The 26,614-nt window shown below is 37.4% G+C and overlaps 1 protein-coding gene across 3 annotated transcripts in view; it reads right to left on the bottom strand.

Annotated features, from left to right (window-relative positions):
• Positions 1-26,614, bottom strand: part of CDK14 (cyclin dependent kinase 14) — a 513,369-nt gene that overhangs the window by 49,122 nt on the left and 437,633 nt on the right. For all 3 annotated transcript variants that reach the window (XM_030307919.1, XM_030307920.1, XM_030307921.1), the window contains one exon: positions 19,946-19,994. In XM_030307919.1, coding sequence (XP_030163779.1) covers positions 19,946-19,994 — 49 coding nt within the window. The remainder of the gene's footprint in view (positions 1-19,945; positions 19,995-26,614) is intronic.

Raw genomic sequence — 26,614 nt, 5'->3', positions numbered from 1 at the left:
ACAAAAGGCTGCAAAACTGTTTAACTTATTGGTGCATCTATATTATGTTAAATTGAGTTAATGGAAACTGGTTAACTTCACAGCCTCTTATTCCTCAGAAACCCTACGGAAGTTACAAATCTCATCATCAGAGGCAGTTTTGGAAGCTGATATCTGCTTCACCAGAATGGAACGGTGCATCCTCTGACTATAAACAGTGCTAAAAATAGCTCCCGAAAGGTATCATTTTGCGTGATATTATTTCACCAAAAGAGAAGAAAAATATATCTTTAATCCTGAACAAAACCTCTTCAAAGTTTATGTTCTCAATAAACCTTTCACTGAAAACTGCAAATATAACGTAGTAATGCAATAAATGCCCTAACAAATATATCAGATTTTTCACTTAATGCTTTTTACAGGCTTAAACCAAATGGAGTAAAAGGAAATCACCTTTTACAGTCTGACTCCTACAGGAAGAATGCCTTGCTGTTACGCTTTTTAAAGAAGGCATGGTGAATTTATATCAATTTTGGTGAATCTTGGGGCTTGATAAAAGAAAGAAAAATACCAGCACAGTTAACATTCCACAGAACTCACTTCACATGTTTATTTCCTTAGAGACTGGACATGATCCAAGATATTAAGAAAAACATAAAAAGAAAAATAATGAAGGTAAAAGATGTACAATTTAGCACCCATGCTAATATAGATGTTCCCTTATTCCTTAAAAAAAATTGTCATCTTGTAGACTAAGGGTATTATATGGTTAGGATTAGAGAAAATCACTAAAACCAGTGCTCCCATTTAAATCAATACGAAAGAAAATTTGGTTAGGTCAGAGCTTATTATGGGTTGTTGAATTTTAGTTAAGGCAAATGAACACTATATTTTCTGGGGATTCTTTTTTTTTTTTTTTTAATTTTTTTTTCAACGTTTATTTATTTTTGGGACAGAGAGAGACAGAGCATGAACGGGGGAGGGGCAGAGAGAGAGGGAGACACAGAATCGGAAACAGGCTCCAGGCTCTGAGCCATCAGCCCAGAGCCCGACGCGGGGCTCGAACACACGGACCGCGAGATCGTGACCTGGCTGAAGTCGGACGCTTAACCGACTGCGCCACCCAGGCGCCCCTATTTTCTGGGGATTCTAACTTCAGCTTCTTTATTTTATATTGCAGATATTGCATCTGGTCTTGAAAATATATGACTTCATTATGATGTGAAAAAGAACTGTATGCTTATGTCCAAAACGAGAATTGGGTTAGACCTGTCAAATATTTGGACATCCTTTATAAAGGGCCTGATGATCCTTGGGAAGAAAAGTCAAAATATCTTTCAGTGTTTATTGCTCTTGCAAGGAGCCTCCCATCTTCCCTGTCAGAGCGTTTCTTCTAGAGTCTACTCTGAATCACTTGCCTGTTGAACTATCTGATGCCCCCTGATTATCACAAACGACGTGACCAGCCAGCAAATGACACCCTTGTTCTAAATACTGTGGGCAAGTATACAAAGGAGGACAGAGCATTTGTGGATCATTTACTATGTGCTAGAGACTCTTTGCGCTGTCTATTCCGCATGCTGAGCCATGAGATGATCATCACTGTCCCTCCTTACATGTGAGGAAACTGAGGCTCAGAAAGGAGGAGCAGCACAGCCAAGGTCACACAGCAAAGTCAGGGGCAGAGCATGTTATGTGCCTCAACTGCTGATGCTCTCTCCTGTGCATCATCCTTCTGAAGGCTTGATTTGTACCTTTTTTTCCTCATTATAGAAGTAAGACACAGTCAGTCTAGAGAATTCAGAAAATCCTGAAACAAGTAAAGGAAAATAAAAACATCTCCTAAGTCTACAATCTGGAAGTAATGAGTTTTTATCAGTTAGATGTGTTTACTCCTGTGTGTATAGGTCTGAGCAAATATAGCATTTTACTGCTTTGTAATTTTTATCACCTTATATATATTTTACATGATAAAATTTTCTTTCAAAACCTGAATTTTAAAAGCTCTCTTTAAACCCCTGAAAGTCAAACTCAAGTTCATATTGAGGTCATATTAGCTTTTTGTTTTCCCTCTAGTGAAGAAAAAAAGATTACTGCCAACAAATTTGGACATCCATAAATATTTTTTTCCTGTTGAGGGTGTATGCTTTTTTTTTTTAAACCATGGGGTATTTACTTTTCAATCACTATTCCCTAAATATTATAGTTAGTTTTACCAAATCTCCATATGGAAAAACACGATTGTAGGCATCTTATATGAAGTCAAGTCCTGGTGATGCATTCAGCTTCATGACTGTCATACTGGGATGCTAGGATGAAATCTTTTTTTTTTTCACTTTACTACACAGTTCTCCTTTTAATATACTGCACTTGTTTTCACAATGTTTCCTGCACCAAGAACTTCCATTAAGAGGAGAAAATAAGACCTCAAGGATAGGGGAAAAACTATTGGTATTTCTTGCATACTCATGGGTACAGATGTAGAAGTTAGGTGGGAATTAAAATCAGTATTTATTATCACAGTTTCTGAGGTTCAAGAATCCTAGGGCAGCTTAACTGGGTAATTCTGGCTCAGGATCTCTCACAAGGTTGCAGTCAAGTTTATGCCCAGAGCCAGTCATTTGAAGCTTGATTGGGCTTGGTGAATCCCCTCCCAGTATGGCTCACTCGCATGGCTGTTGGCAAGAGGTCTTAGGTCCTCACCATGTGGGTCTTTTCATAGGGCTGTTCACATGACATGGCAGCTGGCTTCTGCAGAGCCAGTGATTAGCGAGAAAGGGGGGCAGTCAGAGCTAAGGAAGGAGCTGAAGTCTTTTACAACCTAACTCGAACACTAATGTGCCATCACTTCTGCCCTATGCTATTGGTCACCAAGACCAAACCTGGTACAAGGTGGGAAAGACTACCCAAGGGTGGAAAGACCAAAAGACAGGGATCACTGGGGGCCCTGTGGGGGTTACTGAACCATGCTGATGATTACAAAAGGTGTCTAGGTTTTTAAAAATTGTGTATATATATATATATATATATGCTAAAATTTGTCATTTTAAGCATTTTCATGTATGCATTTCAGTGGCATTAATTATATTCACAATATTGTTCAACCATTACCAATGTCTATTTCAAAATCCTTTTGTTATCCCAAACAGAAACTCTACACTAATTAAGTAACATATTTTTCTTATTAAAATACCATGACAGTATTAAAGATAATTTTCAGAAAGTAGAAAAAAAATCACCCCAAATTCTACCACTCTAACACAACAGTTTTCATCTTGTATATTACATTTCAGTCACAGTTCACAGATTTGTGTGTGTGTGTTTATTTATTTTGAGAGAGAGAGAGAGAGAGCCAGTGAGTGGGGGAAGGACAGGGAGAGAGGGAGAGAGAGAGAGAATCCGAAGCAAGCTCCACGCTGTCAGCACAGAGTCCAATGCAGGGATTGATCTCATGAACCATAAGATCATGACCTGAACGGAAATCAAGAGTCGGACATTTAACTGACTGAGCCACCCAGGAACCCCTAAATCAAATTTCTTGACAGTGCCATGAATGAATATCTTTACAGCTTTTAACACATTTCCATTATATGTTCCATGTTGTTTATCAGTTTATAGTGCCCTTGGCAGTAAATAAATGGATCCACTTCTCTATAACCTCACCAGCACTGGTGTTTCAGAAGGAAGAGGTTATGCACCTGGGGGACTGGGGGGCTACTGAAGGGCTGTTGGATGGAGACATAGGAACCACCGAGGCAGCTTTTTGATTTTTTAAAGTACTGCATTAAAACATTATTTATCTTGATTACTCAGTTCTTTTTTGGTGCCACCTTAAATTCTGAACCCAAGGTGAGTGCTTTCCTTGCCTCATCCTAGTCTCAGCCCTGTTACATAAAAAACAGCAAATGAGGGATATATTCACTTGCTCTTGAGGCTACAATATAATTGAAGGAGGGGAAATAAACTTTCTAAAAGAAGCTTAAATGTTCCTATCAGAAAAGTGTGGAAAACTTTTTGAGAGTTATTTTGGGATTAAATGAGATAATTCAGACAAAAGCATACGGCATGCCATAGCATAGGCACATCCATGTGCACCATGAACACACACAGTTGTTAGTATTTAATAATAAACATTCCTGTTAATTTTCCATGACTTCCATCCATGAAAAAAATTAAACTGACCTACTAAATGCAGTAAAAGAAGTTTTCTCTAAATCAGACTATATCCCTGAAAATCCTTTGGTAGAAAACACCTCATAGGGAAATTTACAACTGGAAAAAATAAAAGCTTCAAGGTCATGAATAAACTTATACCAAAGCCAATTCAAACCAAAACACACAAAAAACAACTCATTTTTTAAAACGCTCATCAAATAAAACAATGATAGAGCATCTTAAGTAAAAATATGTTGAATATCATTTTACATACCTAAAGATAGATACGTTTTCTCGATAGATATGCTTCAGGAATGATTTAATTTCAAGAAGATTTTGTAAATGTGTTTTGTTGTGTTACATATCAAGGTATACTCCCCTCTTGGCCAATCTCCCCTTTATTCTATGTTTTCCCTCTTTATAACGGTCTAATATCTTCCTCATTATGTGGCCCACCATGACTGGTTCCTGGCCTATTTTGTATGTCTTGATTTTCTCTCGCCTAGCAGGCACTTGGTTGCTGACCTCAAATCCACATTATCAAGACTACAATAAAAAGCATGTCTTCTACCTGGTCATCCTCATTCCTCTTTTTCTTTTCCCAACCCTTATGTTCAAATGGTCCCCAAGTACAGTGACTCACAAACATGTGAATCAGCGCCCTCAGAACTGTAGAATATCAAATTGTTGGCTACTAGAATTCTGACTTACTGCAACATGTGTTTGGAGAGGGATTACTGTAATTTCTTACGTGGCCTGGGCTAAAGTTAGCATGGAGAAAACATTTGTTTGTGTTTGATTTGGTTTTGCGGTTCAAGCCCTAGAAAATAATTTATTCTACTCTGTGATGTGATGAATGCTACAAATATGAGAACCCATCAGAGGAGAGATCTTTAAATTTTTAGAAAAAAGTATTTCATATTTCAATCAAAAGATAACATTTATTCCTATATGAGAGTATGTAATTTAAGGAGTGATTTTTAGCAACAAATGTGTAGGGTGTATTCTAACTCAAGAAGAGTTAAGAACTGGTATTTTACAGTCTTCTCCTAGTTCTTAGCCCTTGCCTTTGACCTTGTATTTTTTTCTCTCTGTACCTATATAAATCTGCACATCTTTGCATCATTATCAAATAGCCTAGGTGTTTATGGAATTTACAAATGGCTATTCCCCGCACAGAAATAGTTGCTATGTAATAGATACTTCTGTCTAATGGTTTCTCTGCAGATAACACAAATGTCCATTAACAGAAAGCCTACCACTCTTAGACTGGCAGGGAATGGCTTTGTGCATGGGAACCCAGTCCTAAAGCTGTCAGCATTGACAGAAACGTCATGATCCCTCCCTATTTTGTTCTGTTGTTACTTGAGATATAGGGATGCCTAGGCTTTTCCAAGAGGATGGTTTCTTTTTTTTCTTTTTTTAGTTTTTTAAAATGTTTATTTATATTTAAGAGAGAGGGAGAGAAAGACAGTGCATGAGCAGGGGAGGGGCAGAGAGAGAGACGAGACAGAATCTGAAGCAGGCTCCAGGCTCTGTGCTGTCAGTGTAGAGCCCAATGCGGAGTTCAAACTCCGGGACTGTGAGATCATGACCTGAGCTAAAGTCAGACGCTTAACTGACTGAGCCACCCAGATGCCCCCGCCAAGAGGAAGGTTTCTTAAAGAAAAATGTGGCTACCAAGCAGCCCTTCTTTTGTTTCTCATTATGTAGAAGAGGTTGTGGAGCTGGGGGCATGGGTGCTATAAAGGGTGGTTTGATGGGGAGCACAGAATAAGGTAAGGCTATCTTTACTGAAATGAGCACGACCTTTGAGTTGCACATTCCTTTATTCCTGCCTTTAATGCCACATTTGGCTCTTATGGAAAATGATTTATAATGGAAGGGCTATCATTCCATATCCATGACTTAAAGAAACCTCAAACTGACTTAACTGTTAGAGCTGGTTATTTGCTTGAGTACTAATTCCATCTTTACATATTAAATAAAAGAAAGATAACTGAATAAAGTTGAAAAGCTGCATATTTATTATCCTCTGGGGTCCAACTACTTGTAATTGCCAGGTATATGTAGGTAAGGGTATTTTCAGGCAGAAGCTAGTGGTACAATACAAACTATTAAAAAAAAAGTCTCCTTATGTCTTCAAACCAACAATATCAGTATAATATAGGAAACTGAAGATATGCATTTGCACATTGTGTATAAAAATACAGAAGCATTTGAAAGAATTATTACTTGGGAACTTATGAGAAAATTTTCAAAAGAACATCGAGGTCACTTTATAATGGATGGAACAAGCACAGGCTTTATTTTCAGTCAGTGTAAAGAATTATTTCATACAGAGAGACAGAGTGTGGGGGGCGCACTCCAAATTAAGGAATAAGCTTGTTTGTGGCTTGACACATTTTAGCATATTCTTAAATTTTATTTCTACATTTAGGAAAATCTAGGGGCAATGGGTGGCTTAGTCAGTTGAGTGTCCGGCTTCAGTTCAGGTCATGATCTCACAGCTCATGAGTCTGAGCCCTGCATCATGCTCTGTGCAGACAGCTCGGAACCTGGAGCCTGCTTCGGATTCTGTGTCTCCCACTCTCTCTGCCCATCCCCCACACATGCTCTTTCTCTCAAAAATAAACAAACATTAAAAAAATTAAAAAAAAAGAAAATCTAGACATCACGATGTGATCAAACTGAGATGGTGACATGTTAGATGCCCAGAGGAATAGTGCTGCTGAAATGCCAGGCTTTAAAACTCCATTCTGGATATCCAAGAGAGATATGCTCAATATTCAACAAAATCAAAGAATTGGAAAATCGGAAATCTCTCAGATGTTCTGAGAGAAAGAAATCCTGGGGCAGAGTCTGAGGATGTGGATTTAAGCCTACAGCTCTATGAGAAAGAATAAGCAAGGGACTAAAAGTCTGGGTAGTAGACTTTTAGCTACAAGATCTAATCTACCTCACAATATATTCTGGTAAAACATTTATTATGAACTGATCAGAATTCATGCACTATTCTGCACTGTTCAATTTGGTGACCACAAACCACATGTGAGTATGTAAATTAATTAAAATTAAATAAGATAAAAATTCAATTCCTCAATTACACTAACCATATTTTAAGTTAAAGAACAGCCATGTGTGGCTAGGAGCTACCATACTGGACTGTGCAGATATAAAATATTTTTATCAATGCATAAACATCTATTGCACAGTGCTGTTCTATGCCCTTTCAAGATTTGCTGCAACTTCTAGAAATTTCTAAAATTTAAACCAATTGTGTAGTTTATACACTGGGAAGATTTGATTCTTTAGATGAGAAGTAGAGACTGGGTTGAGAAAATTAGTGAATGCAGTTATACAGAAGAGGTCTGGCTGGGTCAGTGATTACTCTAAAAATGTGCTCGCCATTAAGAGAAAGAGCCTAAAGTCACGATGGATGGAAGATGTCCCTGTGGAAATCTTCTTCACTTTCTTGGGGGAGAATAAGAGACATCAGATTTTTTTCAGGGGTCACAACCTAAAAATAAAGATGTGAGGTAGCAGAATTCTGGAATAGAGCAAAGCCTAATTTGACCACCAAATAAAATCACAACTGCTGGTGTAATTCAACTCAAATTCTAAACTTCAGTTAAGGGTGACAAGAAATGAGAGACAAATGGAAAAATCACATTTGTATTCATGTGTAAATAAAATGATGTGTTCCATTCTATTCAGAGGCAAAGGCATGGAATCTGGTGTAATCCTTAATCAAGTAGCCTGCAAAGTACCTGAGACAATAATGACATCCGCCATCTAAGCAGATACCTAAAGTGGCAGACAATCAAAGCATGGGGAAGCTCTGACTTCTCTACTAGAGATATCTTACTTGTTTTGCTAAAGGAAAAAAAAAAAAAAATCAGTGGCTTATCTCACTTTTTCTTTCCCCAGAACATGCTGCCCTCTACAGGCCACATGGATATGCACATACATAAAGATCTGCATGATTAAGGGTTCAGTTATATCCAAATTAATAGGATCAGCAGCAAAGCTATAATGAAAATGAGGGGAAGCAGTTATAGTTGTCTGAAAGCTTTAGGATCAAGTCAAGAAACAATCAACACTTATAAGCCTCTAATAAACCTTACTTCTTCAGCTGACATAACTCTGAGAAATCATAAACAGTACTGTAGTCCTATTATGGAATTTTCTTGGAGAAGCTTAAAAGTATGTTGACAGTCGACTTTCTTTTGTTTTAACTAGGGAGGGGAAAGTGCAGAAGAGAGAGGAAGAAAAATGGTTACTGTGGTTTGAGAGCTTTCACTAACATCTCCAAAGTATACCAGTTTTGATCTAAAACTCAATATATTAAGACTAGGCTCTAAGTTGGAAAATAAAAGCCAATGAATTTAATGGACTATACATGATTTTATCCCTGTTATGAGTTTAATTTTTAAACCTTGGCTGCAGTGAAGTGGTCAAAATACAGCCTAAGAAATGAGACCTATCCTTTATCTTGACTTCAGATCAATTATTCCCCAACAGTCATGCCATAAACACTCTCTCTCTCTCTCTCTCTCTCTCTCTCTCACACACACACACACACACACACACACACACACACAGCTGCTATGTTTATTGGTGTTGTCAGTAAAGGATTTAGCTGGACAAACATCACAAAGATGATGACTGATTTAATTGAATTTATGATCAAATGTTTTCCATTGCAGGAAGAGTGGGAAATCACTTATGGGGCGATTTGAATAATTTAAGGGAAATTCTCTATTTGGCATTATGTTTGTATATCAAGTCTTGAGGGATTACATACAGCTGAGGTCTAGCAGAGAACTCACATACAGATACACAAAGATATGCTCTGTGACAAATGCAACAAGGGCCAGAATATTGTTCCTTTGTGTTGATACTTCTATTCACTTATATCTCATTTATAGTCTGATTAAGGACATCCACATACATATATAAGACTTCAACTGTAAACTGCCACTAGGTTCTTTTGCGATCCCCAAAATGTCCAAATGATCTAAAAATGCTCTTTTAGATAAGACAAAGGATAATTGGTTTGGGGGTTGTATCCTTGTCTGTTTAGGGCATTTTAAGGTATCTTTGTTGTTGTTGTTGTTGTTGTTGTTGTTGTTGTTGTTAAAGACATAATGAAATCTATTATTAAAATCACTTCCATGATGAATATGACCAGGTAACATGAGATTTGTGCTTTAGGGTATGGACTCTAAAGTTCAATGTCTGAAAGAAAAAGGCCAAGTTACCTTTGCAATTCCCTACTGGTTTGCTCCTTGGTGATGACAGATGTACCAAATGAAGGCCATGCTCCCAGCCTTCATTCATTATGTTTCTAGGGATAAGTTGTCCACCCGCCCCATTAAAAACCCCAAAACAGCAAGAATAATTATTTTTGGTCTCACCACTCATCTCTGGGTCCAGTGGACACCCAGAACTAACACACCTGGTGTAGTCTTACCTATAAGTCCATGTATGAAGAGCATGACAGGAAAGCTCCAACAGATGCTTTGAACTTGATAACAGTGTCCATGGGTTTCTTTCAATATAATTAGGAAAACTGTCTAGTAGATGTGTTTAAAGACTTAGGATAAATCAAAGTTCTACATTAATTATGTACAATGCTATTTGTTAACATATCACTCTTAGGAAGGAGCTGCTGAGAATCAGGGAATCTTGTTTCTATATAAGAAGTATTTCTTTTTAATGATTTGGTGACCAAGCAGTTCAGCATGTGCTCCTAAGAAGGTAGAAGAAATAGTCCAGAAGATGTCTGGGGACCCTGTATAGCAGTGGGACTCATGTTCAAGAACTGTTGCTTATTTGGAACTGAATGAAACAATCTAACTGGCAGGGGAGGACAGGGTGTGCTGAGAAACAAGAGGGAGGTAAGCTAATGTTGGCCAATGGTGCCCCATCATGAACACTCATGCTTTATTCAATCCTCACAATAATCCTGCCAAGGGTTTTAAAAACTAAACAACTGGGGCTCAGATTGATTAGTGAGCTTCCTAAACATTATACCATTGAGTAGCATATCTAGGACTGGAACTTGAACCCTGTGATGCCAAATCACACGGACTTCAGGCATTTTATTCCCATTTGGCCAACTATGAGTTTTTGCAGCCTTCCTTCTTCTTTTCTATTCTTTCTTGGTTCATATCAAAAGTATTTATTGACTGTGTATTCTTTCTTACAAGGTCAGTAGGACCATCATCTACACAGCAGATATCAGATGTACACATCAACATAAATAGTCTATTAACTATATCTCTACAATTGGTGGAAGTTGTGCCCAGTTTTATAGAAAGTCTCCCCATATAATGAGGTTTGCCCAATCCTAATTTTCATGATAACTGACCAAAGAAAAGTGTGGAGTGGGTGAGGTGGATACAAAAGACAATGTTGTTAAAATCATCTCTTTCTCCAGTGACTTTTTAAAAATTTTTTATTTATTAAATTTTTTTTAATGTTTATTTCTGAGAGAGGGAGATAGAGTGCAAGCAGGGGAGGGGAGACAGAGAGGGAGACACAGAATCTGAAGCAGGCTCTAGTCTCTGAGCTGTCAGCACAGAGCCTGACGTGGGGCTTGAACCCATGGACCATGAGATCATGACCTGAGCCAAAGTTGGGACACTTAACCAACTGAGCCACCCAGGTACCCCTCCAGTGACTTTTTATGTTCATCTTAATTTTGAGGCTAACGGTTCACTAAACTCATAAACATTTTCTTTAAAAAAAATTTTTTTTTAATGTTTATTTATTTCGGAGACAGAGAGAGACAGAGCAGGAGCAGGGGAGGAGCAGAGAGAGAGGGAGACACAGAATCCGAAGCAGGCTTCAGGCTCAGAACTGTCAGCACGGAGCCCAATGTAGGGCTTGAACTCACAAACTGTGAGATCATGACCTGAGCCGAAGTCAATCGGTCAACCAACTGAGCCACCCAGGCGCCCCAACTCATAAATATTTTCTTAAACCAAAAGAAAATGATAAAAATAAGTGTTGAGTTTTTTTCATATCCAGTTTTTTTTAAATAAATAAAGAGCAGTGAAAACTGCATTTCAGTTTATGTTTCACTTTTTAAAATGTGGTAATTTTCAATATTCTGAAGCTGAATAATTAACATATGTACCCATGGGGTCCATGGGAAGCTTATTTAGAAAGTGGAGATCCTCAATAGCATCTCCTATGTGGTGAAGAGGAAACTAAGCCTTTATGATATTTTCTGAGTAGAGTTAGGGTAGATCAAGGGGGCCGGGAACAACAGCAGAGAGGTGAATTCTTGAGGGAGTTCAAAAAGGGGAGAGAGCTGTGTGTCTAACCCCTAGCAGTTCCCAACAGAAAAGAGAGAGCGGGAACAGAGAAGGAGAAAGGAATAGAGACACTTGCAACAGGCAGTGCCCCTCAGGAGGGAACAGCGTGGCTTCTTGAGGGGAGGAGGAGGGGAAGGAATGTCTGCTTGATGTTCTTTGATAGTTTTACTAGTCCCTCTGCAGATTTATTACACTTATTGGGTCCCCCAGAGCTATTATTTTCTCAGTGTTTACAAATAAAAGACAGGGGTGAGAAGCAAAAATATAAAGGAAGATCTCTGGATACTTGAGCACAAAATGCCAAGAACTCAAACGCATAGACTTTCCAAAGCATCAGACATCCACACTTGTACTACACTGGTGGGCACTGAAAATAAATGAATAGTTTACATGTTGAGCTACAACTGTGCTGCCCAATATGGTAGTTACCTATGGCTATTCACATTAAATTAATTAAGGTTAAATAAACTTTAAAATTCAGTTCCTAAGTCACTCTAGCCACATGTCAGGTGATCAATAGCCATAGGAGGTTAGTGGCTGCTGCACTGGGCAGTCCAGATAGAGAAGATTTGCATCAATGAAGAAGGCTGTATTGGACAGCACTGACCTAAAGGGGACAGAAATGCTAAGCCAAAGTTTCAGATATTTCAGAGACTATGGACTTTCTGGAGAATAATCTCTTTTTTTTTTCCTCTATTCAGGAGGTAGAAAATGATTTCTTCCTTATTTTGGGGATACCTAATGTGAACCGGGCAACATGGAGCCACCAGAGTCAGAGTGACATCTGTGCTTGTCACTAGATAAGTCAGAGATCAGATGGAACAGACTGTGTCTGACCTGGTGAAGGCTGGGATTGCCCCCTCTGCTCCACCTTACCCCATGACTCATCACTGAATAGGAAACCCCAGTATCCACTTGTGGAGAGCAGAATGGCCCCAAAGATGTCCACTCACTAATCCCTGAAGCCTGTGAATATGCTACTTTCCATGGCAAAAGGGACTCTGCAGATGTTATTAAGGTTGCAGATCTTAAAACAGAGAGATTAACCTGGATAATACGGGCAGGCCTTTAGAAGCTAAGAACTTTCTCCTACTGAAGGCAGAAGAGATAGGGCAGGAGGGGAAGTGAGAGAGTTACGAAGCAATGAGAAAGACTCCTGCCATTGACTGGTTTGAAGCAGGAGGGGGCAGTGTGATGAGGAAACAGACGGCCTTTGGTTGCTGGGTGAGAGTTCCTGCTGACAACCAGTAAGGAAAAGAGGGCTCAGCCCTCTGGCCACTAGGGACTGAATTTTGCCCACAGTCTAAATAAGCCTGCAAACAGATTTTTCCTCCACCCCTCCAGATAGGGCCCAGACCTACCGATAGCTGAGTTTGGCCTTGTGAGACCCAGAGCAAAGAAACCAGCTGAGCCCATCTAAATTCCAGCTCAAGAGAACCGTGAGATAATACTTCTGTGGTGTTTTACACCAAAATATTTATGGTAATTTGTTATGGCAGCCACAGAACACAAACACACCATTTTAGATTTTGGAGAAGCAGAACTTCAGTTCACACATGCTTCTAGAATCTGTTTCGGGAAACAGTTCAAGAAAGCCTAATTCTATGTGTTGCCCTCCTTTCACAGAAACAGGCAGCCCAGCTGCTCCTGGAAACCCTGTGCCACTTCAGAAGCATGGCTGGATTTTATTCCTTAATGAGCTGGATGGCAGAAAGAAGGTATTAGCTGCACCATAAGTATGTACTTGGGGATGAGGACTCCAACACATCATTTAAAAAGCTGAAAAACAATAGCCATTGCCAGGTCCCAAGCCTGGCACGTACTGCCAATTAGTAAGAGAGAAGATGGATATTTTCTGTCTATCAGAAGTGGAACAAAAAACTTGTGCTTAACGGATAACGAATAGCATGGGGTTTGCCCTTGGCCATCACCAGGGGTTATTAATGATAGCAAATTCTTTGCTACCACAAGAAAGACATGGACAAGATATCTGGCAATGGCACAAAATGACAGAGGATAACCTCCTGGGGGAAGTGGGAGCTGTGTGGAATAGGGTACTAATGTCACTAGCAGGGTCTGTATGGGTGGCCAGGAGGCCTGTCATCTCTAGCACTTAAGATTGTCACGAACCCGCCTTTATCCCGATGGCGCATTATCCAGCAGTGGGCACAGGGGAGGCCTGAGTTGATGTGTGTGGTCAGCCTGCCACAAACACTTTCCCCAGGAAAGAAGTCAGATTTCTATTCCAGCCCAGCTCTCTTGCTGCTGAAAACCCAGACTGGAAATGAATTGCATCATTTCCCAGAAGAGATCTCCATGACCAAGATTGTAATAAGAACAAAACAAATAAGATATTGATCCACGTGAATATAAGGGTTATTAAACTGATACTTCTTTCCTAAAATTCACTTTGGGGCATACATTCCAAGTTGTAGTTTTCCATAGCATCGATCATTTGACCTCACTGAGCATGTTTTCTTTTTTTTAAGCTATATAGAGATAGTAGTATGTGTCCTGACTACTTCCCAAGATTGTTAAAAAAGACATGAGGATGTGAAAACATACAATAAAGCAAATTCTATATCGCAAAAGGCTGCCCAAGTGTTAATTACCATGGCTACCCCATCACAACTCTGACTACGGGGCAAGGAGGGTATGTTAGGCCTTTGACTATGTATGTTTTATATGTTATCATATCTATGCTATTGCTACTATTAGTAACCAGGTCTGGGCCTTTGGCAATTTCCCAACTTTCTCTTGCCTAGCTTTCTCTGTGTCCTCCTGGCACCTGCCCTGACCCATATCTCTGGACAGCCCTTGATACTGTCTTCTTCGGGGCTCTCTAGGACTCCCACCAGCACCTGGACTCCTCTTTTCCTTTTCAAAAATATAGTTTTCAATTTTCTAGAAGAACCGTTCTCTGTGAGGTGGCAAGGGGTTTAACAGATCTGGTAAACATCACACCTACATGTTGCTTTCAGTAGCTGAAATAGTGAATCACTCTTGTGAAAATGAATGTTCCCAGAAATTCCTCTGAATTGCGGCTTTGGGGCCTCCAAATGACACCATGCACGGGTGTCCAAGATCAGGACAGACACCTGTGTGATCTGATTATCCAAGTGTTGCAAACTCTATTTCCAAGGGTGTCATGAGGAATTGCACCCCCTGTAGCCTCCTGAAGCTGGGCTCACATCCACGAGCCAGGCAGGGAAGAGCTGCAGCTCCAACTCATCCTGGGGTTAAGAGAATGGAATTCCAAAAATGTCTGCTGTAGAGCTTGTCACCCCAATATATCCAGGCCTAAAAAAAGTGCATTGATAATGTACAGAATAATTTCTTTGGAAATACTGGGGGAAGAAATCTCCAGGCACTAAATAAATTAAAACTGTTACTTTGAAGTAAATAGACTTATAACAAAAATGATCAACAATGAAAAAAAATGTGGAAGTGGAGGACGGACTTCAGAATCTGGCTCAGCTCAACTGCTCCTCCTAGTGCCAAAAGCCATTCTTATGTTCCTCTCACACTGTTAAGCTGGTACAGAAATGGATAGTTCTAACTTGCTTTGCAATATATTCTTATTTTGGAAAATTTCAGATCAACTTAGAACAATAAGGCAGAGTAGAAAAAGAGGGCTTCTGGTTTCTTGAGAAGGCACTGATTTAAATCTTAATTGAACATAGTCAGATGTTGCCATAAGAAAAACAGGGAATCAGCAACATAAATTACAGAGAGAAGTTTACATTTTTCTTTTAAATATTATTTTATTTTTTTTTTTATTTTTTTTCAATGTTTATTTATTTTTGGGACAGAGAGAGACAGAGCATGAACGGGCGAGGGGCAGAGAGAGAGGGAGACACAGAATCGGAAACAGGCTCCAGGCTCTGAGCCATCAGCCCAGAGCCCGACACGGGGCTCGAACTCACAGACCGCGAGATCGTGACCTGGCTGAAGTCGGACGCTTAACCGACTGCGCCACCCAGGCGCCCCTTAAATATTATTTTAAAGACTATGTTTTATGCACATGTAACATGGATCTAGCAAGTCATCTATAAAATATGTTCTGAAAGTTAACCATTGAATGAGAGAACATATTCAAGGAAAGTTCAAGAATACAAATTTAGGAAACACTTCAATCTTCTAAGTCAGGGTTTGTCACTGTTGGTGCATTCAGATATATGCAGGTCAATGTCTTCTTGTCTATCTTTGCATTTCCACTAAGGGAGCTTCATTACAATGACTCTGTACTTATTACGCATTTTAAAGAATCAATGCTTTCAATTCTTAGAGGATAAATTCAGTTGGACCTACCTATCAAGGAGGATTATAAATCAAACCAGAGCACGTAGGTGGAGAGAGCAGGATGAGGTTGCCCTACACCTATTTGAGTCTGTGGACATGTATTACTTTATCAACCATGAGCTGTTCTTTCCAAATATGTCTTCTGTGACAGGGTGGTTTATCTTGGGTTCTCTTTTTGCTCCGTTCAAACCCCTCAAATTGTTCAGCTGTTAAAAAGTTCCAAAACAAGCAAATGTGTTCCTGGAATCCTACCCTTAACATTGCTGGAGAGCATATACTAAGGCTGCTTCTCCAGCCAAAATAATAAAAGATCTTTTAAGTGGCTGAAATTCTTGGTTGATTGCATATACATGCCAATGTCAGACAACTCTAAATAGAGAGATTTGGAAGAAAAATAGGGAGAGTTTTATAACTCCAATGAAATAAAATGGAATGTTTTGAAGGAGGTCAGAAAACAGTACATGTATTTATATAAAATTAAGATTTGTCTCCCTTTAATCCAAAATCCCCTTTTAAACAGGAAGAGCCCACGCAATTCGTGCATGTCCAATATAGGGGAATAAAAGTACTTTCTTTTCTTTATTAATATATATTTATTAATCTCAATCCTGTAATTAAGATTTCTTCTTTATATTATCCTTTTGAGTTTAGATATCTGCTGCATCTTTTGATATTTTTCTCCCATTACTGCATTGTTTCCCCAGAATACTTAAAAAAATCCTTCAAAGGATAAAATTATGCCCATGGTTACTGGTATAAACGAAGTCAGCAGGGAATTGTATTGGCGTTACCTAGGGCAGGCTTGGCCCCCAAATAAACTGGGTCACTTGTTACAGCTGTTCAAAGAGATTCAAGGATTCATTTCTCAAGAAATTCTTACTCTTTTAGGCAGGTTAACAGATCCACTAGCTTTAATAGCTGAGTTAATATGTATTTTTAAATACATTGCTATTTAATTTTAAGCAGTGACTTACTTTTTTATATTAACCTACCCGTCTTCTATTAACCCATCTAAATTGAATTCAAATTAGTTCTTGCAAATTAGTTTCCTTTATTTTGAACCTATTACTGCTATATATGAGAATTTACCGATTGCTCGTTTCGTAATTGTGCTTGTAGACAAGCAAATTCGTTTGTAGTGATGGAGAAAGCCAGCACTTGCTTACGAGTCTTTAAATGCAGTTCTTCTGAACTTAGAGCTCATTCCGAAGTGAGGGATGTTGAAATGTCTATGATGGTTGCAAGGTCGCAAGTCCATTTGGATGAAGAATCAATAACAAATTAATGTCTCTGAATTTTCAGTTTTCTGGAAATTTCATTGGGTTTTAATGGGCTAGAGGCTATTGCTTGGCTCTAAGGATTCAGTAGGTAACACTGGGATACCAGAAAGTAGTATTTTTATAACATTTTTAGTGATATTTTATTACTTAGTGTTTTCTGAAATAACTCCTTAAGGCAACAAAAAATAAGACTTATGGGGACTTAAAAAATAGCTTGATTCTAAGCAAATTATGTTTATAATTTAAAAATCTTACCTCAAGCTAACAGCTTTTAATAGTTTCCCTAACATGTTTTAAAAGTAATCTAAGGGTAGGACCCAGTTTATTAAATGCTTTTGTAATTTCTTTTTAAAAAGCATATGTGATGTTAGAGATTAAAAGAAAAACATTAGCTATAATTCTACCAGCTCATTAAAAAAGACTTTACAAGAAAATGTAAGATTTCCTTCAGTATTTTATTTTTTATTAAAAATAATTTAAGTTTTATTAATTTGTTTTTGAGAGAAAAGGAAAGCGAGAGAGTGAGTGCATGACCAGGGGAGAGGCAGAGACAGAGAGAATCCCAAGCAGGTTCCAATGACAGCTCAGAGCGCCACATGGAGCTCGAACCCATGAACAGTGAGACAGATCATGACCTGAGTAGAAAACAAGAGTCAGACGCTCAACCGACTGAGCCACCCAGGTGCCTCTCCTTCAGTATTTCAGACCCTGGCTTTGGTAGAAAAATTATAAATCCTATGTTCATAGAAAATGCAATTAATAAATATCACTGAAGTTATATCTTAAAGAGAAAACTGTTTTCTTATTTTGTGAAAAATCGTATTCTGAAGAATTCTTACTTGCCCTTAAGAATAAAAGCATCTTTTAAGAAAATACCTAGCATCTTTTAAGAAAAATTTAAAGGAGATTGTGCATGATGCACATAGTTTTTAAAATGTCTAAAATGTCAACACCAGAGGATTCTACATCCTGATTTCCATCAATGAAATTAACTACTTTTGTTATAACATGAACAACTCTCAGAGAAAAGTGAGTATCAAGTCTTAGGTGGTCAGAATGAAGTGAAGCAATGCAAAGCTTGAATACTATTTCAATTTTACTTTTCTTTTACCTCGTTTCTCCCAGAGTAGAGTAATGTAAATGGCTAGAAGTACCTTCTCTGAGAGGCATCTCACTAGTGACTATGGAAGGCAGAATGAGAAAGGCCCTTCACCTGGGCATGTATGCTAGACTGTTTGTGATGGCAGGTGGTGCTGAATACAAGTCACAAAAATGAACGACTGAAATGCGCCATGTGGAAATGAATGGGGTCATAACCACAAGAGGATGGCGGAAGAAATATCATTCAGCATTGTCTACAGACACCCCTCTCCCATCTTTTGTAGACGATTCTAAGTGGATAAGATCTGCCATTTATTTTCCTGGGCAATTTGGAGGTCATTCTAGCTTTGTCCCTCTGATGGAAGGAAATGGAGGTTCTCTAAATTGAAGGCTATTTGCCACAAACGCTACGTGTAGATTCGGCAGATATTCCTGTTACTTCAAAGATGGGGTTAGAAATTCAATTGCTTTATAAAAGATTGTCTCATACAATGGTTACCTGGTTGGACAAAACTTTTTGAGCAATATGAGAGAATGTGTTTGATCATTTAATTAAGGTAGGAACTGTATACTGTATATATTATCTGGTGTATGAAAGCACTTAATTAAAATGTTAGACCGCTGATCAGTAAAGAGGGGGAGGTGGAAGGGCAAAAGAGTGAGGAACACACACAGAATGTTCCCAGAAGACGGCATGCCTCCCAGAGGAGACTACAGATAATAAGAACTAACTCTTCAAATGGCAAATGCAAAGCCTTGTGTTAGACAAAAATAATTATTCCAGTGCTCTTCTAAGATGGATTTAATAAAAACAAACTGCCAAATCTTTCAAATAAACCACTGCAGAGTTTCACGTACTCATTCCATGAGTTCCCTTACAATAAGCTGTCCACTGTATCTACTGACAACACCGATTAAAGGCATTTTTATTATAAAAAGGTTTTTTCTTATTTTTTTATTTTTATAATTGATGGTGTCTAAAATTAAATATGTCATAACAGTAAAAACTAAGGCAATAATACTGAAGTCCTCATAGACAAAAATTTGTTATGACACTTTAAAAATTTTTAAATCAAAGCAGTTCCAGTTACTTTTTCCCCAGCATAATGCTTGAAATATGATATCCACAACTAACAAGAGTGACTCAATTACTCTGCTTTCCAACTTTCAATGGTTTACTAACAGGTTGGCTTGCAATAAAAGACCTATGATTAACTTGAGAAACTCAGATCTTCAGATTTCATCAAATTTCAAAACCAATAAATAAAACTATTTCAACAAGATGAGATGAGAGAACAGAAATCAAATAAACAGATGACATATATTTCAAGCAATATAGGTACTTAGTTTTCCAAGAAGGCCTAGGGGAACAATAGATAAACTGAAAAAATGTGAAAGATCAATTTTATCTTGCTCAGAGGTGTTCACCAACATTATTTAGATTAGAATCAGTCATTAAATTGCACTTAAATGCTATTTTGCTGATGCTAAAATATTTCTTGAATTTAGTTACAAGAAGACTGAACCCAGTGAATTTTAGGATTTATCATTTCGAAGCAATGCCATGTTGCTCTCAGAACCCAAACTCATATATAACAGCATTGGCTTAGGCTCAACATGGTGGCTGGTGCATAGTTATGGCTTAACAACTGTTTAATGGTTAAATGAATGGAGAAATGGATATTTGGATGAACAAATGAAACAAATGTCAAGACAAACTTATTTGGAGACTTTAGAAATTGAGAGAGGGACTGAGAGAAAAAGAGAGAGAAAACAAGCATAAACGGTATACGGACTTACTTATTCCACGCTTGCCTAAGGTTTTTAGAGCTGTACAGGGTAAAGCGTTCTGAAATAAAAAAGAAAGATGATAAACAATCTTTGTTTCCGATGTATAATTTGCAAATATGTTTTTTAAAAAAGCTCAACTTTTATAAAGATAGCGTCTGATTTAGTGATGAGTACACTAGCCACACTACATCTTCATCTTTAGATCAGGCAGTTACGAAGAATAAAACAGGAAAATCTTAACATTGTAAATATGAAGCATTGTTTTCTTATGTGTAGGGTGATTTATTTAGTAATCTGTTTCCTAGTAATTATTTCTGAGAATAACTAAGTTTTAATTGAGTTGAAAAAGAAACACAAATTCCAAACCTCCAAACTGTAAGTAGTTTGAAGAACATTGACACATCAGTGAAGTGAGAGCCGCTGTTTTCATTATGAAGACATCTCTAACCAAATACAGTAGTGCTGGTTCTCCTTTCTTACACTACTTGGTATTTATACATGCTCAAAGTCAAACTACTAATGTCCTATAATGTATATTTACATTCATCATTGAATCATCTTTATTATATTTTTAAATTAAGATGTAGTATGTTTTACCATGTTAAACAATAAAGTAGCACACACCTCTCCTGCTCCTTATTATTTTTTTAATAATTTTTTTAATGTTTATTTATTTTTGAGAGAGACAGAGTGTGAGCAGGGGAGGGGCAGAGAGAGGGAGAGACACAGAATCTGAAGCAGGCTCCAGGCTCCGAGCTGTCAGCACAGAGTCTGACACGAGGCTTGAACTCACAAGCTGTGAGATCATGACCTGAGCCGAAGTCAGATGCTTAACCGACTGAGCCACCCAGGCACCCCTCCTGCTCCTTGTTTTTGACTCCTGAAAATATAGCAATTGTTAATGGCTTGGGTATGTCTCTTTCCACATATTTCTTTATGTTTATAAACACAAACCCATATATACACACAAATATATGTACTATTTTAATTTTAAAATGGATTGCACAGTAAACATTCTCTGAATTTTTTAAGGTACTTAATAATACAGAGCAAACAGTCCTTTAAATCAAGAAAATAGATGTAATACTTGTTTTAAAACTGTATAATATTACACAGGATAGAAGTACCATAGTTTTTGACCATTCTCCTACTGATGAAAATTTGGTAGCTTCCAGTTCCTTTTCCCTTAAAAACAATGCTTCAAAAAATATCCTTGCACATCTACCTCTGTATACTAATGTTTTCATTTTTATAAGACAGATTTCTCCATATAGAACAGCTTGACAACTGGTATGCACATTTTACATTTTAATAGATGCTGACATACTACTTTTCATATTCCTACCAGCAATGAAAAAATGTGTCTCTATACTATGCATCCCTGGAATGCAAGGATGGTTTCATACATGCAAATGAATCAATGTGATATACATTAATAGAATATAAAAAATAAAAATCACATTATTATCTCAACAGATGCAGGAAAAGCACTTGACAAAATTCAACATCTATTCATGATAAAAACTCTTAACAAACTGGGTATAGAAGGAATATACCACAATATAGAAAAGGCCATATATGACAAGTCCACAGCTAATAATCATTCTCAATCAGGGAAAGCAGAAAGCTTTTCTTCTAAAATCAGGAATAAGACAAGGATACCCACTCTCAGCATTCCTATTCAACATGCTACTAAAAGTCTGATCATGAGCAATCAGGAAAAAAAAAAAAGGAAGAAAGAAAGAAAGAAAAAGAAATAAAAGGCATCTGAAGTGGAAAGGAAGTAGTAAGACTGTCTCTGTTTCTAGACGACCTGATTTTATACAGAGAACATCTTAAAGACTCCACCAAAAAACCATTAGAATAAACAAATCCAGTAAAGTTGCAGAACACAAAATCAATACATAAAAGTCAGAAAAGTTGTGTTTCTATATAATAATACTGAATTATCTGAAAAAGAAATAAATAAAACAGTTGCATTTATAACAGCATCAAAAACATGAAATGCCTAGGAATAATTTTAACCAAGGAGGTAAAAGATCTGTACACTGAAAATTACTAAAATACTGATGAAAGAGATTGAAGACATAAATAAATGTAAAGGAATCCTGTGTTTATGGATTGGAAGAAATAATATCATAAAAGGTTCATATTACCCAACATCACCTAAGGTCTAATACTATACTATTAGAATACTATTTTACTATTTTTTAATAAAAACAAAAACATGAACAAAATAGTCCTAAAATGTGTATGGAACCACAAAAGACCCCAAATAGTCAAAGTAATCTTGAGAACAAAGAACAAAGCTAGAGTAATTACACTTTATGATTTAAAACTATCTTATAAAGTTACAGTAATCAAAACAGTACAGTAGTAGCATAAAGACAGACACATAGACTAACAGAACAAAAATGAAAGTCCAGAATTAAACTTGTGCTCTATGGTCAACTTATATTTGACAAGAGAGCCAAAATACTCAATGGAGGAAAGATAATCTCTTCAATAAATGGTACTGGGAAAACCGGATATTCACATGCAAAAGAATGACACTGGACCCCTATTTAAACCATGCATGAAAATTAACTCAAAAAGCATTAAAGACTTACATTTAAGACCTGAAAGTAGAGATGAAAACATAGGGAAAAAGCTCCTAGACACTTTATGGATACGACACCCAAAGCACAAGCAACAAAAGCAAAAATAAACAAGTGAGACCACAACAAAGTAAAAACCTTCTGCACAGCAAAAGAAACCATCAACAAAATGAAAAGGTAACCTACAGAATGGGAGAAAATATTTGCAAACCACATATCTGATAAGAGGTTAACATGCAAATTATATAAAGAACTCATATAACTCAACAGCAAAAAACAAAAACAAAAACAAAAACAAACAATCTAATTAAGAGGTGGGCAAAGGACCTGAAAAGACATTTTTCCAAGGAAGATATTCAACTGGCCAACAAGTACATGAAAAAGTGCTCAACATTACTAATCTTCAGGGAAATGTGAATCAAAACCACAATGAGATATCACATCACACAAGCTAGCATGGCAATTATCAAAACACCAGAATAACAAGTGCTGGCGAGAATGTGGAGAATGGGGAATGTTTATACACTGTTGGTGGGAATGTAAACTGGTGCAGCCACTTTACAGTATGAAGGTTCTTCAAAAAATTAAAAACAGAACTACCATATGATCCAGCAATTCCACCTCTGGGTATGTATCTGAAGGAAATGAAATGATTAGAAGAGAGATTTCTGCACTCTTATGTTTACTGCAACATTATTCACAACAGCCAAGATATGGTAACAACCTAAGTGCCCACTGATGAATGAATGGATGAAAAAAAATGCGTACATACACATTCACATACAATGGATATTATTCAGCCATAAAAATAAAGGAAATTCTGATATTTGTGACAACATGAATGGACCTTGAGGGCATTATGCTAAGTGAAATAAATCAAAGAAAGACAAATACTGTATGATCTCACTTATATGTGGAATCTAAAAAAAACCCCTGAACTCATAAAAGAGAACAGACTGGCGGTTGACAGTGGCAAGGGGTGTGAGGTAGAGAAACAGATGAAAAGCAGTCAAAGGGTATAAATTTCCAGTCATAAAATGGATAAATTCTGGGGACTTAATGGAAAGCATAGTGATTTTAGTTAACAATATTGCATTGTATATTTAAAACTTGCCAAGAGAGTAGATCTTAAAAGTTCTCACCACAGTGGGGAGACTGGGTGACTCAGTTGGTTAAGTGCGACTCTTGACTTTGGCTCAGGTCATGATCTCATGATTCATGAGATCCAGCCCTGCGTTGGACTCTGCAGGATTTGGTCTTGGGACTCTCTCTCTCTCCCTCTTTCTCTGCCCCTCTCTCAAGTGCATGCTCTTTCTCTCTCTCTCTCTCAAAAATAAACATTAAAAATAAAGTTCTCACCACAGACACACAAAGATCGTAATTATGTGAAGTGATGGATGTGTGAATTAAACTTACTGTGGTATCATCTTGTAATATATATATATATGTATATGAATATATATAAAATCACACCTTAAACTTGCACAATGCTATATGTCAATTATATCTCAATGAAACTGGGGAAAAAAGTGTTCTGCAAAGTAAAACAGGAGATATAATGTAGACTGACCAGTATGAGAGGGACACTTTAGATCAGGTGATGAGGGAAGGGGAGTTTCAAACAAAATAGTCAGTCAACAAAATAAAGTTCCCATTGGAAATCTGGTTGGAGTTTCATTAAAATATATATTTATCTGAAAAGAATGACATAAAATCTTTGTATATATTAATATGGTATGTCTTTTCATTTAGACAGGATTTGTGTGTATGTCCTCCAATAAAATTAAATGGTTTCTTTTTCATATTGATCCTGTTTCTTTTTAAAAATTGAATACCTAAAGGCTTAATTTTGCTTAATATTGGTTGGTATCTTTTTTCAGTGTTGTCTGCTTTTAATTACAAGATTTTAAAGGAGATAATCTAAATGTTGATATTGCTTTGGGACGGTATGTTTCCTGTGTAAGAACAACCATTTGATAAGAAGAACAAAAATAAATTTAAGAACATACTCAGCTTACTATTTTTTTAATGTTTATTTATTTATTTATTGAGAGAGAGGGGGGGGGGGGAAGAGAGAACAAGGACATGTCGGAGAGGGGCAAGAGAAATTCCAAGCAGGCTCTGCACTTTCAGCACAGAGCCCAATGCAGGGCTCGAACTCACAAACTGTAAGATCATGACTTGAACCAAAACCAAGAGTCGGATGTTTAACCGACAGCCACCCAGGCGCCCCTCAGCCTCCTATTTTTAAACACAGAGTTTATCGAAATGGAATGACTGGAAGCAATGATTCATTAGTTCAACTACTATTTATTGAGCAACTACTGTGTCCTTGGTGTACTTCTTGGGGCTGAGGCTATAGAAGGGAACCACACAGAAAACCTACATGCAAGCAGGTAGTTCATATTCCAGCCAGGACGTGCAAGGCTGGAGTGGGTCTGCAGGACAGGTGGCTGGAGCAGATAGTGTAGGAGAGGCAAGTGGAGGCTGAGACAGAGAAGGTGCCCAAGGGCAGAAGACTGGCTCACATAGAGCCATTGTGGCCTGAGGGACACTATCTAGACATTTTTTAAGGACCATTCTGGCTCCTCTTTGGAAAATATACTATCAAAAGCGAGGGTGGAAGCAGGAAGACCAAAAAAAGTTTATTACAACTGTATGGAAGAGAGTTGATGTGCTTTGGGCTATAGTAACAGAGTGCCTGCAGTGAGAAGGGGTCAGTCTGCAACTCATTAAAAGGCAGAGCAATAAGATTTATTGATGAATTGGGTATAGGGTATGATAGAAAAGTAGGAGTTAAGATGACTATAGAGCATTTACTGATCTTCAATTTCCAGGTTTCAAAGATTTAGAATTTCATATTCAACTCAAATATTACCCTGAGAATACATTAATCTTTCCAGGCTGATTCAGAAAGTACTTACAGTTTTCATGGAGTTTCAGAGTCATCATTCAAGCAGGGATAAATGTTAAAATATTTAATAACCTGCAAGGCATGGGCACTGACCAATCAGAGCAGAAACTAGTCATTATGCTATAATGGTGTGCATTCGCTGAAGATCAGGCCTTGTTACAAATATCTATTGTTCTAAAGCTCTAGGTGAAAGTGCTCACCAACAATTATATATTTATATGTCTCAAAAGATCATCTAATGCCTGAGTTTATTCTCCACTAGACTGTATTATAAAGTCACAACATAATTCAGCCAGTTGGTGTAGAGCAGAAATTTAAAGGCATATTCTAGGTTTGAGGATTAACTGACAAAGAAAGGAGAAATGGGGAGAACAGTTCTTTTTATAAAGTCTTTAAAAAATTATTATTATCTAAAGTCTGGTATTAAAAAAGCAAGATATATTTTAAAAATTAATTACATCAAATGTTCTTGTAAAACAAATTTGATCTCCTTAACTTTGTACTCCCCACAAAGTAATTTAAATAATTTGCTATGATTTCAGGAGGAACAAGAATTCCATTACAGATAAAATTAATACAATCTTGCATTTACAAGTAAATTATTAGTCTTAGCAATTAATGACTGCACATAAATATTAGTTCTAAGAATTGCCTCTATTTAGAGTTTGACAGGATATGCTAATAGAAAATTTTTTCAGAAGTACAATATGTCAGATTTAGCAATGCATAAAAGAGCCAAAATTGAAATATGCCATATGAAAGAAGAAAAAATAAGGAAGAATGACGTGTTCCTATGTCTACCTTCCATCACTGTTCACATAGACTCAATTCTTTTAGCAAATGTTACCTGGGCACCTGCCTGGATACCAGGAGCTGCACTGGACACAGAAATGAGTAAGTCCTGGTTTTAGATCAGTGGCACAGAAACGCAAATAAAGAATTACAAACACAGGGTGAACAGTGCTGCAATGTGGATATGGACATAGTCCCTTGGGAGCCCAGAGGCAGAGCCACTGTTTCTTTTCCAAATGAAGGCAGGATAAACTCAAATATCTGAAGCTAGCCCCACTAAAACACAGAAGCTGCTCTCTTGTATCCAATACCTCTCAGATCTTAACTGCCAAAGTACACAATTTCAAATGGAGGGCTCGCTCACATTTTTTTTTG

Source organism: Lynx canadensis, chromosome A2 (genome assembly GCF_007474595.2).
Source record: "Lynx canadensis isolate LIC74 chromosome A2, mLynCan4.pri.v2, whole genome shotgun sequence".
In the NCBI taxonomy this organism is placed as follows: domain Eukaryota; kingdom Metazoa; phylum Chordata; class Mammalia; order Carnivora; family Felidae; genus Lynx; species Lynx canadensis.
Note: the sequence above shows the minus strand (reverse complement) of the source record. Positions and strands in the feature narration are given on the sequence as shown.